At 40.6% G+C, this 13,066-nt stretch overlaps 1 protein-coding gene across 3 annotated transcripts in view; it reads right to left on the reverse strand.

The window, feature by feature from the left end:
* Positions 1–13,066, reverse strand: part of OPHN1 (oligophrenin 1) — a 360,994-nt gene that overhangs the window by 165,207 nt on the left and 182,721 nt on the right. For 2 of the 3 annotated variants that reach the window (XM_051827157.3, XM_089324107.1), the window contains one exon: positions 3,716–3,817. In XM_051827157.3, coding sequence (XP_051683117.3) covers positions 3,716–3,817 — 102 coding nt within the window. Of the gene's footprint in view, positions 1–3,715; positions 3,818–6,327; positions 6,469–13,066 lie in introns of those variants that run through there. The other variant, XM_089324108.1, reaches the window with a different exon arrangement.

Consider the following 13,066-nt stretch of genomic DNA (forward strand, 5'->3'; position numbering starts at 1 on the left):
TGCACTCAGAAGTTCTGTTGACCCAGTCTGGAGGATGTTCCCACCTCTCTTGGTCCCAAGAAGAATATGGACAATGACCTGAAAGAATCAGCCTGAAGACACTCCTATAAAACAGTCAGGCAGCCCTGTCTACCCTCCTGTTACCCTGGAAGTAGCAGAGTAGCCTTTCCCATGCACTTTTGGCCCCTACAAGTCACAAGAGAAACTGAGAAAGCTACATGAACACTACACTAAAATGCATATCTGTAACCAAAGCCAACACATTATTTCCAACCAACACTCAGGGACATACTGCTAGCACAAAGTCTCTTCCTATGAAAGCCATCTTGTAAAATTGGTAGAAGCAACTGATCCACCAGATGTACAAATATCAAGGAAGGGACAGAAAAAGCAGGAGAAAAACCAAAGTAACATGACACCGCCAAAGTTACATAAAAACTCTAGTAACAGACCACAAAGAAATGGAAATTGATGAATTTCTTGACAAAGAATTCAAAATAATTTTAAGAAAACATAATGAGACACAAGAGAATGCCAGCACACAATTCAACAGTAGGAAGACAATTCATGGCAATTTCTTACAAAATTAAACATCTTCTTACCATAGTATCTTTGGTATTTTCCAAAAAAAAAAAAAAAAAAAAAAACTTCAAAGAAACCACAAAACCTGCACAGAAACTTTTTACAGCTTTATTAATAAGTGCCAAGTTCAAGAAAAATTCAAGATGCCCTTCAATAGGCAAATGGCTAAAAACGGCAGTGGTATATCCAGACAATGGAATGTTATTTAACATTAAAAAGTAGTGAGACATCAAGACATGGAAAGACAGAGAGGAAATTTCAATATGTATTTCCAAGTGAAAGAATCCAATCTGAAAAGTCTGCATACTATGATTCCAACTATATGACATTCTAGAAAAGACAGAAATATGGAGTCCATAAAAAGATCACTAGTTGGTAGCAGTTTGTAGTGAGGAAGGCGGGATGAATGGGCAGAGTTGAAGCATTTTGATGGCAGTGAAATTACCCTGTATGACACTGTAAAGGTAGACATATATAAAACACATTCATCAGAATCCATAGAGCATACAATACATTGGTTCATCAGTTATAGCAAATGTTCCACAGTAATGCAAGACATTAATAATAGGGGAGACTGTTGGGGGAAGGATTAGGAATATATGGAAACTTTTTGCACCTTCCATTCAATTTTTCTATAAAATAAAAAGTGATCTAAAAATAAAATCTCTTAATTTAAAAAAAATTAAATTTTCCTCCATGTCCCCCAGGTAATTTTTGGTTGAACAAATATAAAGACTGCATTCTTGAAAATCAAGAAAGCCCCAGGGATAGCTATATATATTACCAAACTCTTAGAACACTCCCCCTAGTTTGGTAATTTCTAGGAGGACTCACAGGACTCAGCATAAAATCATACTCAGAGCTAAGATTTATTTCGATGAAAGTACACAAAGAAAAACCAGAGAAGCAAAAAGTTACACGGGGCCAAGTCCAGAAGAAATGAGGTGTAATGTGCCAAGAGATTTTTAAGTGGTATTACACAGGACACAATTATTCATTTAACAAGTTCTAACAACACAGGTAAAATGCTACCATGGAAGCTCATCAGAGATGGAACATCCTAGGTTTTTCTAGGGGCTAGTCACACGACACCCTCTGCTTGAGCACACCCCAAAATTCTAGACTCTCCTAAGAAAAGAAGGTATTCAACATAAGCCACATTGTTTGTGCAGGTATTTTACATACAGTAAGCCACTCTTAACATTTAAGGAAACTTTTATATTAATGTAAGCAACTGTTTACCAGTCAGATTCCCAGGTGCCAGCCACGAGCTAATCTTATACACAGGCTCTTCTAAGCACAGTAGTCTCCGGTGTGCTATAATTAACCCTGTTCTGCACAAAGAGATAGGAAAGGTATACAACAAAAGGGTGCAAAGAAAAATGGTAGAAGACCGCAGACTTGATTTCAGTTTATAGATGAGAAGTAATCCTTCTGCTTTTCAATACCTGACTCCATCCACCACTACAACCCTTAACCTTTCACCATCAAGCTCCTATGACAATGTGATGGAAACCCACTAAACCAGTAATCAGGAGGTGAGTTCCAGCTCCGCCACAATCTGTGTGATCCTGGACAAGATTATTTCTAAGTACCTTTACAGTTCATGTTTATGATCTTATTCCAGCAGATCTCTTGTCATACTTGAATATTCAATGTCCCCACATTTTACTAGATTTTTGTTCCATTAAAAAAAAGTTCTTCATCAGTGAATTGCTTCCTTCCCTTCCCCATTACCACACTTCTGTCGAAGACCCTCTTCTCCAGATCATTGCATTCATTTCTAAAACTGATTTTCCTGCTACTAGTGTTTTCCTGATCTAACCCATCCTACAACCTCTGCCAGCTTAGGATTCGTAAAAACATAATTCTACACATGTTGCTTACATGACCAAAAGCCTTCAATGATTCACCCAGTGCCCACAGAATTAAACACAAACTCGCTCCTGAGCCTAGTACACCACAATGTGGCCTCAACTCGCCTGATCTTATTTTGTCTCTTACTATCCTCTGGTAGTAATGCAAATTCTAGCCAAACCATTTCCTAAACAGCCTCCACATTTTACCAATGGGCCATTGGCTTCCATTTGAAAGTTCCATTTCTTCCTGTCAAAAACTTCAGCTACTTTGGGGCCAATGCTGTGGTGTAACAGGTAAAGCCACCTGCAATGCTGGCATCCCGTACAGGAAACAGTTCATGTTCCAGCTGCTCCACTTCTGATCCAGCTCCCTGCTAACCTACCTGAGCAAAACAGAAGATGTCCCAAGTGTATGGGCCCCTGCCAACCATGTGGGAGACCCAGATGAAACTCCCGGCTTTGGCTTGGCCCAGCATTAGCTACTGCAGCCATCTAGGGGGGTGAACCAGCATATGGAGGATAGATCTCTCTCTCTCTCTCTCTCTCTCTCTCTCTGTAATTCTGATTTTCAAGATAAATAAACAAATCTTTTAAAAAACCCAAAACTTTAGCTATTTTTAAATGACCACTTCAAGTTGGAAGGGCAACATTTTTCCACAAAGAAAATTCGCCATATCCAAATGTAAATCTTCTATTCTCCACTTGCCCACCCCAGTAAGACCAGCACACAAGGGCAGGAAGGATATCTTATTGACTCTGCAGTCCTGCTGCTCCCAACATAGTGCCCAGTAGAGTACAGGCTCTCAACAAATGGTGGCTTATTTGAATCAGAGCCACAGTAAGTCCCGTGTAAGTAGTAGTCCCAGAACAGGACCCAAAAAATGGTAATGGACTATCTAAGGGGCAAAGTAGAAGATACGTTAGTGATCTGCCAAATGCCACAACAACATAACCATATGCTAGTGTGGAATCTACAGTCAGAGACCTGGAACTGAAAGGACTTGAGACCAGTGAGTAGCACTCCTCTGTTTGCACATGGGGAACTGAGAGCAAGAAAGAAGCAAGATATCCAAGGCGACACTGTCGTTGGTCACAGTGTCGAGGAGCTGCCTCAAGAATTCAGGGCTTATGAATCCCAAGTTTTAACTGTGAGTACAACTACCACACCTGGTTTCCTGCTGACACAGGGTATTGGGGAAGCCTTGCAACAGACATGTGCCTCTGTTTCCAAGGCACAGTTGGCAATGGAGGGCAAGCGTAGTTAGTGAACATACCTCTTGTAACTGAGATTCTTTCTTTTTGGATGACAAGTGTAAGTGCCGGTCCAGCAAAGAATAAAACCTTTCCCCATCCTTTTCAAATTTCTTTTTCCGCTCCTAGATGTGGGAGAAAGGGCACAGATTATATGTCTGTACGTTTATTTCCGTCTGCTTAGAAATGACAATGAAGGAGACAGTGTCAGGTTTCCTGTGGTCAAACTCAATAGCTCCTGAGAAGGAAAAAAAAAGCCAACACAGAATTTACCCTTGCATTTGTCTCAGCAGTTTCAGCTTCCTAAAATACAACCCCAAATCATTCTGTCTACAGAAAGGGTAGTTCCTGTTGATACAGCTGGAGACTCTGGGAAGGTCTCTGCCTGCTCAGAGAAGCATAATTAAAAAGAGCCTGTGTGGTAGCGACCTCTTCTTCTGTGCAGTATCTTTCACATGCATTAACCACTCATTCAAATTCTTTTTAAAAGGAAGAAGAAGGAACACAAGGGTAAACTAAATGTATATCTTGAGAAGGGTAATCCACAATGCATTTACACAGTCTAATGATAAATAAAACATCACCAAGACAATAGGAACCTGGGCCTGCCTCTGAATTCATTATTCTGGGTTTTTTGTTAAGCATTTCACTACTGTATATCAAAAGCTGATACTAAGGATGAGCTAAAAATATGGAAGGTTAGCTGAAAATCAAGAATTGAAAAGCTTTGTGAGGGAGGCTGGGCTCGGCCTTAATTAAGTTCTCTGCTGCTCAGCACAACTGGAAGTCACATAGCCTCCAAGGTAGCACTAACAATGCACATCTGTCACAAACTAATGCTGACATTCTGCAATTCTCTCAACACCACGCTGGGGAATCCATGAAAACGGCTTGTGTTGTCTCATAAGGAAACACAAACTCTCACCTCTAATGAAGGTGCTTTCTTACCAGAGTAAACTTTATAATGGAGGGAAAGAAGAAGGAATCTAATATTAACATAGGCCTGAGCCAGGCCAGGCACTGTGACAGCTACTTAAAACCTATTATCTCATTTTAGTCTTCACCAATCTGAGATGCAGAAACTGCAAAAGCAGATTAAGGTTCAAATGAGGTGAGCTAATTTTTGTTCAAGGGCACATAATATACAGGTCTATCTTACTCTCCACATGACCAAATATAGCCCAAATGACCGTGGGAGGAATAACATTCAGTGGACTTATAAATAAATAATTGGGGAGGCTTCTGAATAAAGTTCATGAAGGATTATTATTCTAGCCCAAAGATCCAAAACATAAGAGATAAAGATTTTCATAGAACAAAATAGGTAGGACAAACTGTTCCTCCAGCTGCTAAATCTATTTCAAGTGGCAATTATTTGAGGAACGCATGGGAGCCAGAAAACCCACGTGCATTCTCCAGAAACAGATAAAGCCAATTTCTCCTGTGCTCCATTTTTAAAATAAAAACTGAGATTTAATTCACATATAAAATTTGCCAACTCTAAAGTGTACAGCTTAGTGGGTTTTAGTACATTCACAAAGTTGTACAATTATCACAGCTATCTAATTCCAAAATATTTCCATCACCCCCAAAAAGAATCCCCATACATATGAGATGTCACTCTCCATGCCCCTGCCTACTTGCCTTCAGGAAGCCAGAATCTATTTTCTAGAGGAATGAATGTTTCTATCCTAGAGTTTTCAGATAACTGGAATCATGCAATATGGCCTTTTACGACTAGCTTCTCATCTCATCCCTGACAAGATTTGGCTTGAAGTTTTCAAGGTTTGTCCATACTGTGGGAATGAGTATGCTATTCCCTTGTTATGACTGAGTAAGATTTGGTTGTATTGATATGCTACCTTTCTTTATGAATTCATCAGATAATAGATATTTTGGTTATTTCCCTTTTTTTGACTACTACGAATAATGTTGCAATAGACACTAATGTACAGAAACATTTTTATTCTGTGGTCATGTTGTCAGTACTATCAGGCATATATCTAGGAGTAGAATTGCTGGGCCATATGTACTCTGTTAAAGCCTCTGGCGCAACTGCCAAAGTACTTTCCAAAATGAGTGTACATTCCCAACAGGAATAAATGTGAGCTCTAATTTCTCTACCTCTGACCAATACTTATTATTATCTGTTATTTTTATTATAACCAATTTAGTAGAAGTGAAGTGGTATCACACTGAGTTTGATTTGTATTTTCTTAATGACTAAAGACATTGAAATATCTCTTGGTATCCACACACACACACACACACACACACACACATATATGAAATTTGGAGAAATGTTTATTGGATTCTTTTTGCCTATTTTGAAAATGGGTTTAAGTTTTTATTATTAAGTTATAATATATATAATTAATTATATATTTAAATATATTTATTGATATATTCATTATAAATATAATTCACTAGATATTATGAATACTGTATTTGCAAGTATTCTCTCCCATTATTTGAATTGTCTTGGTACTTTCTCGAAATTTCTCATGGAAGCATAAAATTTTCTTATTTTTTGAAGTCCAATTGGCCTATTTAAAAGTTTTTTTCATTTATGGATGTGAAAGAAAGAGAGAGTGAGAGAGAGAGCAAGAGCAAGCGAGAGAGAGAGAGATCTCACCTTTTGGTTCATTCTCTAAATGACAATTGCAATGGCAGAGGCTGCGATGGACTAACCTGAAGCCAGGAGCCGGTGTGGGGAGCAACTAGGACTAGACTAAGTTACTGAAATTAAGACTTATTCTATGCATCTGCTCTCCCACAATATGGCACTGGGAGAGGAGTAAACAGCTTCTACACAGCTGCCTCCAGTTTGACCAGTAACCTGCAGGAGCTGATCCTGCTCCTGATTGGAGGAGAGCAGCGTACTCGGCGTGTGGGTAGCAGAGTTGGGATTGGTGGAGGAGGACTATAAAGGAGGAGAGACACCATGCACCAGGAACATCTGAAGGAACACCTGTGGAACATCTGAGCAGCCCCCGAGAGAGCCGGCCGGCCGTGTGCCGCTCCCCCGCGGAAGTGGGGAAAGTGGCAGGGGGGCCCGCCCCTCCACGGAGGTGGAGGGACGGCAGCCAACCCGGGAAGAACCAGCAGCAAACCCGGGAAGGGCCGAGCAGACAAAAGAACAGCGCAGGGTCCTGTGTCGTTCCTCCGCGAAGATGGGGAGCGACAGCTGGGAACTCAACCCAGGTCTCCCACATGGGTGGCAGGAACCCAGTTACTTGAGCCATCACTCCCAGGGTCTATATCAATAGGAGCTGGAGTCAGGAGTTGAAGCCAAGTATCAAATCCAGGCACTCTAAGGTAAGTCATTTTTTTTTAAAGATTTATGTTATTTATTTGAAAGACAGAGTTACACAGAGAGGTAGAGGCAGAGAGAGAGGTCTTCCATCCGACGGTTCACTCCCCAGATGGCCGCAACAGGCGGAGCTGCGTCAATCCAAAGGAGCCAGGAGCTTCTTCCAGGTCTCCCATGTGGGTGCAGGGGCCCAAGGACTTGGGCCATCTTCTACTGCTTTCCCAGGCCACAACAGAGAGCTGGATGGGAAGAGGAGCAGCCGGGACTAGAACAGGCACCCATATGGGATGCTGGCGCTTCAGGCCAGGGCTTTAACCCGCTGCGCCATAGCGCTGGCCCCTGCAAGGTAAGTCTTAACCAGAATCTTAACTGCTAGGTGAAAGACATGCAACAGCCTGCTTATTCTCTGATTGCTCTATTCTTTAGCACCATATCTGAAAAAAACTACTGGGGCCACCATTGTGGCACAGCAAGTTAAGCCTCTGCCTGTGATGCCAGCATCCCATATGTCACATCTATGCCCCAAATGCTCTGAGTCTGATCCAGCTCCCTGCTAATGCACCTGGAAAAGCAGCAGAAGACGGCTCAAGTACTTGGGCCCCTGCACCCATGCGGGAGATCTGGATGGAGTTCCAGGCTGGCTTCAGCCTGACCTAGCCTTGACCATCGTGGCCATTTGGGAAATGAACAAGTGGATAGAAGACCCATTCATTCTCTCTCTCTCTTTCTCTCTCTCTTTCTCTCTAAATTCTTTCAAATAAATAAATCTTTCAAATAAATAAAATAAAACACTTGTCTGTCATGATGATTTATACCCCTATTTTCTTCTGAGAGTTTTATATTTTACAGTTTTAGCTTACAAATTTATAGTGAGTTAATTTTTGAACATGATGTGACTTTTCAAGCAGATGTCTGGTAGTCCCAGCACCATTTACTCCATTGGAAGATTTTGGCATCTTTGTAATTTCTTTAAGTGATGTTTCATACTTTTCAATGTACATGTTTTGCATTCCCTTTATTACATTTGTGCCTAAGAAACAACAGAAATACAATTTATTTTTGTATATTGATCTTGTACCCTGCAACCCTGTTGAACTTTATTAGTTCTCTGTATGTGCACGTGCACATATGTACATTTTCTCTATTTAGATAAAGACAGACAGCTGAAAACATAGTTTTATTTCTGCCTTTACAACCTTTGCTCACCATGTAGTCTAACATCTTTGGCATGATACTGAATACAGTGAACACTGGGAATATCCTTGTCCTGTTCATGACCTTAGAGTGAAGTGTTTTAGTCTTTCACATATTAAGTACAATGTTAGCTGTGGGTTTTTCATAGCTGCCATTAATCAGGTTGACAAAGTTTCCTTTTATTCCTAGTTTGTTCAATATTTTTAGAATCGAAGGGTGTGGGATTTTTTCAAATGCTCTTTATATGTATCTACTGAGATGCTCATGTGTTTTTACTTTTTTAATCTATTAATATGGTATATTGCATTGATGATTTTTAAGATGTTAAAACTACCAATCTCAGATGGTTGTGGAATCTAATTCTTCTTTATATATCATTAGATTTGGTTTGCTAGTATTTTATTGAGGATTTTTTCATCTGTATTCATAAGGGATATTCATCTATATAGTTTTGAAATCTTATTTTGTCTTTGGTTTTACTTTCAGGGTAATATTTGCTTCATAGTTCAGAGGTCTCTCCTCTTCTGATTCTTGGAAGCACTGTGAATAATTAGTTAATTCATTAAACATTTGGTAGAATTCACCAGTGAAACTGTCTGGTATTAGGCTTTTCATTCTAGAATGTTCAAAAATGGTTAAAAAGGAAAACTTTAGAGGGCCAGCATTGTGGCTGACATCCCATATCACAACACCAGTTGGAGCCCCAGGTGCTCCACTTCCAATCCAGCTCTGTGCTAATGCACCTGGGAAAGCAGCAGCAGATGACCTGAGTCCTTGGGTGCCTGGACCCATGTGGGAGACCCAGATGGCGTTCCAGGCTCCTGGCTTCAGCCTGGCCCAGCTCTGGCTGTTGTAACCATTTGAGGAGTGAATTAGCAAACAGAAGGTCATTTTCTCCCTTTCTCTCTCTATCACTCTATCTTTCAAATAAATAAAATAAATTTTTTTTTGACAGGCAGAGTGGACAGTGAGAGAGAGAGACAGAGAGAGAAAGGTCTTCTTTGCCGTTGGTTCACCCTCCAATGGCCGCCGCTGCAGCCGGCGCACCGCGCTGATCCGATGGCAGGAGCCAGGAGCCAGGATCCAGTTGCTTTTCCTGGTCTCCCATGGGGTGCAGGGCCCAAGCACCTGGGCCATCCTCCACTGCACTCCCTGGCCATAGCAGAGAGCTGGCCTGGAAGAGGGGCAACCAGGACAGAATCCGGCGCCCCGACCGGGACTAGAACCCGGTGTGCCGGCGCCGCAAGGTGGAGGATTAGCCTATTGAGCCACGGCGCCGGCAAAATAAATATTTTTTAAAAAATGGGCCGGAGTTGTGGCATAGCAGGTAAAGCCACCTCCCATGATGCTGTCCATCTCATATGGGCCCTGGTTCATGATCCAGCTCCCTGCTAATGATCCTGGGAAAGCAGCAGAAGATGGTCCAAGTGCTTGTGCCCCTGCATCCATGTGGGAGACCTGCAAGAAGCTCCTGGCTTTCAGCCTGGCCCAGTATTAAGAACCTGGAAGTCTAATTGTCATACCTCAGTGATGTGCTTAAATGGTTACTTAAGAAGCATTTCAAGTTTAGGACACTCCAGTACAATTTTTTTCCACAATGAGATAACAATGTAGAGACAGGCATTATGGCTCAGCTCATTAGGCCCCTGCATGGGGCCAGTTCTAGTCCTGGCTACTCTGCTTCTGATCCTGCTAATGCACTTAAGAAGGCAGAGGATGGTGGTTTAAGAACTTGGGTTTCTACTACCCTGGAGGTGGAGTTCCACATTCCTGGTTTCAACCCAGACCAACCCTGGCTGTTGCAGCCATTTGGGGAGTGAAAAAAAAATAAGCATGTGGTTTCACATACTTGGTTAAGACAAGCAGCAATAGCCAATTCCTTTTCTACTAGTTCCGCTTTCTAGAAGTGATCACTTTCATCTCTATAAGCCATTTCTATTATTACTTCCATATCCCTAAAATCTCAGACTAACTTTTTTTAAAGATTTACTTATTTATTTGAAAGGCAAACCTACAGAGAGGCAGAGAGAGAAAGAGAGGTTTCCAACTGACGGCTCACCCCACATATAGCCACAATGGCTGGAGCCAATCCAAAGCCAGGAGCCAGGAGCCTCTTCGGGGTCTCCCACGTGAGTGCAGGGGCCCAAGGACTTGGGTCATCTTCTACTGCTTTCCCATGCTACAGAAGATAGCTGGATCAGAAGTGGAGCAGCCCATGTGAGGTACTGGTATTGCAGACGGCAGCTTAACCTATGATGCTGTAGCACCAGCCCCCATTTTTATATTTTCTAAAGTTAATAATTGCCTTTTTGTTTTGCTTTGTGTATTAGTCCATTTTTCATTACTATAACAAAACACATAGGCAGAGTCAGTAAGGCATCACAGAGCCTCACGTGGCAACAGACAAGGAACATGCATGTATGTCTGTGTATCTGGCCTCTTTAAAAAAAGGTTTATTGAAATATAGTATATTATACTAAGAAATTCTGTCTGGCCTCTTGCCCTCTTCTTAAAAAGCCACAAGTATTTAATCCTAGGGGCTTCTTCCTAATTTATCTAATCCTAATCACTTCCCAATCCCGCTTCTACATAACATAGGCGGATTAAGTTTCCATCCTCTTAATATCTCACATGGAAGGGGATACATTTCAATGCAAGGGAGTATGGGTATCATTCTAAAACAGTGATTACTGGATGATGGGAAAATTGGGGGCATAGAAGGAAATCTGATAATGGACACTAAAATGCAGTTGATGATGTTAATAGGTGCTGGTGTTCCACAGAACAGTAGGATAACTATAGACTGTGATAAAGGAAATGAGAGGGCTAATTGTCTGATAGGATTGGTTTATGCTGTGTATATCTGTTGTTATTATACTATACCCCATAAAATGTACCTCATGAGAATCCAAAATTTAAGAAGTTCAATATATGAAGTCTTGGTGGGGGGCAATCAAACAATATATAAACTACAGCATTTTGGTTGGTTGCTTACTTTTCACTATGCACAGTACTGATTCAAACTCTAACTTCTCTAGTTCTCCAAATCTCATCTCAATATGTCCATATTTAACACTTCATTTTCAGGTAGTATCAACTGGACACTTCCGACAGTTAATAATCTGCAGTTGTAGATTTCTACGCCTAAAGTGCTCACTTGTAATTTTGGGAATCGTTCTTTGCCATCATTCTAGGAATTTCCCCTTCCCTCTGTTCTATGTTGGTACTTTTTTTTCAGTAGTCCCGGTTTTCCTTTTGCATTCTTGGCTCCCTTGTTAGGATGAAGCCTAGTCACCTGAAGCTTTGTAAAAAGGTGTGTGTGTGTGTGTGTGTGTGTGTATGAGTTTGTGAGGCCTTGCATATTTAAAATGCTTCATATGTAATAGTTTGGCTAGATGTAGAATGCTAGGTTAATAGGATCCTGGCTTAGTTTCAGAGGTTCCAACACACCGTGATGGCATCTCTAGGTAAAAGCCTATCACCATCCATCATGAAAGGCACTGGGTACTTTCAGTTTCCAAGTTCAGACCTTATATTTCTGGAAAAATCTTTTCAATCATTTCATGTATAAATTTTCCTCAGTATTTTATCTTTCCAACTTTTTTATTTGGACCAACTAGATGGACTTTTTACACTTTCTCTTCAACCTTGCACTTCTTTTCCTTTGTTGACCTGCTTTGTAAAAGATTTAAGCTTATGTTCTAAACCTTCTACTGAGCTTTTCATTTTTATTATTTTTTTATTTCCAAGAATTCACCTCTATTCTTTTCACAGCATTCTATAATTTCAGATGTAGTCTCTTCCACTTATCTGAAAATATGAAAGTTACATATTTTAAGTGTTCCTCTCCATTTCCTTCCACTTGCCTTTGATCTGTTTATTTCCAACTCTGTCTTTCATGTTCAAAGATTTCCCTGATTCTGTGGACCCTCCTTTGACTACTGAATATTGTACAAAATAAGTCAATAAGTCTTAAGGATGGTTAATACTCCATATCCCCCCAATGACAAAATGATAATAAATTATCAAATGATCCCAAGCAGCAGTTCTTAAATCACACAAGGCATGAACGTTCAAGAAAACAGAATCACAATAAATACTCTTGTCTGGCCAGGAAGCATCCCCTCCACTTTAGTTTGAAAATGAAGCAATAAGGGGGGGAGGGTTGTTTCCATTTCTGGAAACATGCTTAATAAGATACACTGACTCTGGGCTAAAAATGTAAAATGCTAGGTAAAATATATTTTAATATCTCAAAACTCATTACTAAATGGTACAAAAGCAAGACATGTCCAAATCCCTCAAAACAAAATGAAAATATAAGTCCTAGGAAGTCACTATTCCTAAGGATTTCCCTGGAAACCTGGAGATCTTGAACTTCCACTTAGATTATCAAAGGGGTAGGACAGGACAAGACCAAAAGCAACCTTTGAGTTTTACTCCTCACTTCCAGGCCTTTAATTCTTATGCAGTCCTCCTCCGTTCATAGTGTTATACAGGAATAGAGTTTCATACAAGGGTACTTCAAAAAGTTTGTGGAAAAATGAAAATTTTTTATTACCCAATTTTTTCCATGGACTTTTGAGTTCCCTCACAATGACATCCTTCATATGGATCCATATAGTGATCCAGTTTTCCCAAAGCCATCTATCAGTTTTTCCAATCCTCAGCAATTTGCAATGTTATTTTTATTTTATAATAATTGAGTCTACGGGTTTGCTGTGAGCTCTGAATTCTGTTCCACTAGTCTTCTGTTTAGGGGCCAATACCAGACTGCTTTCACTCTAACAACTTTGTAGTATGCCATGATGCCTAGTAGGGAAACTCTCCCTTCTTTAGTCTCCCTTTTTCAGGTTGACTTAACTGT

The sequence above is a fragment of the Oryctolagus cuniculus genome, chromosome X, assembly GCF_051225735.1.
Source record: "Oryctolagus cuniculus isolate XC-2025 breed Fujian yellow rabbit chromosome X, ASM5122573v1, whole genome shotgun sequence".
Taxonomy (NCBI): Eukaryota; Metazoa; Chordata; class Mammalia; order Lagomorpha; family Leporidae; genus Oryctolagus; species Oryctolagus cuniculus.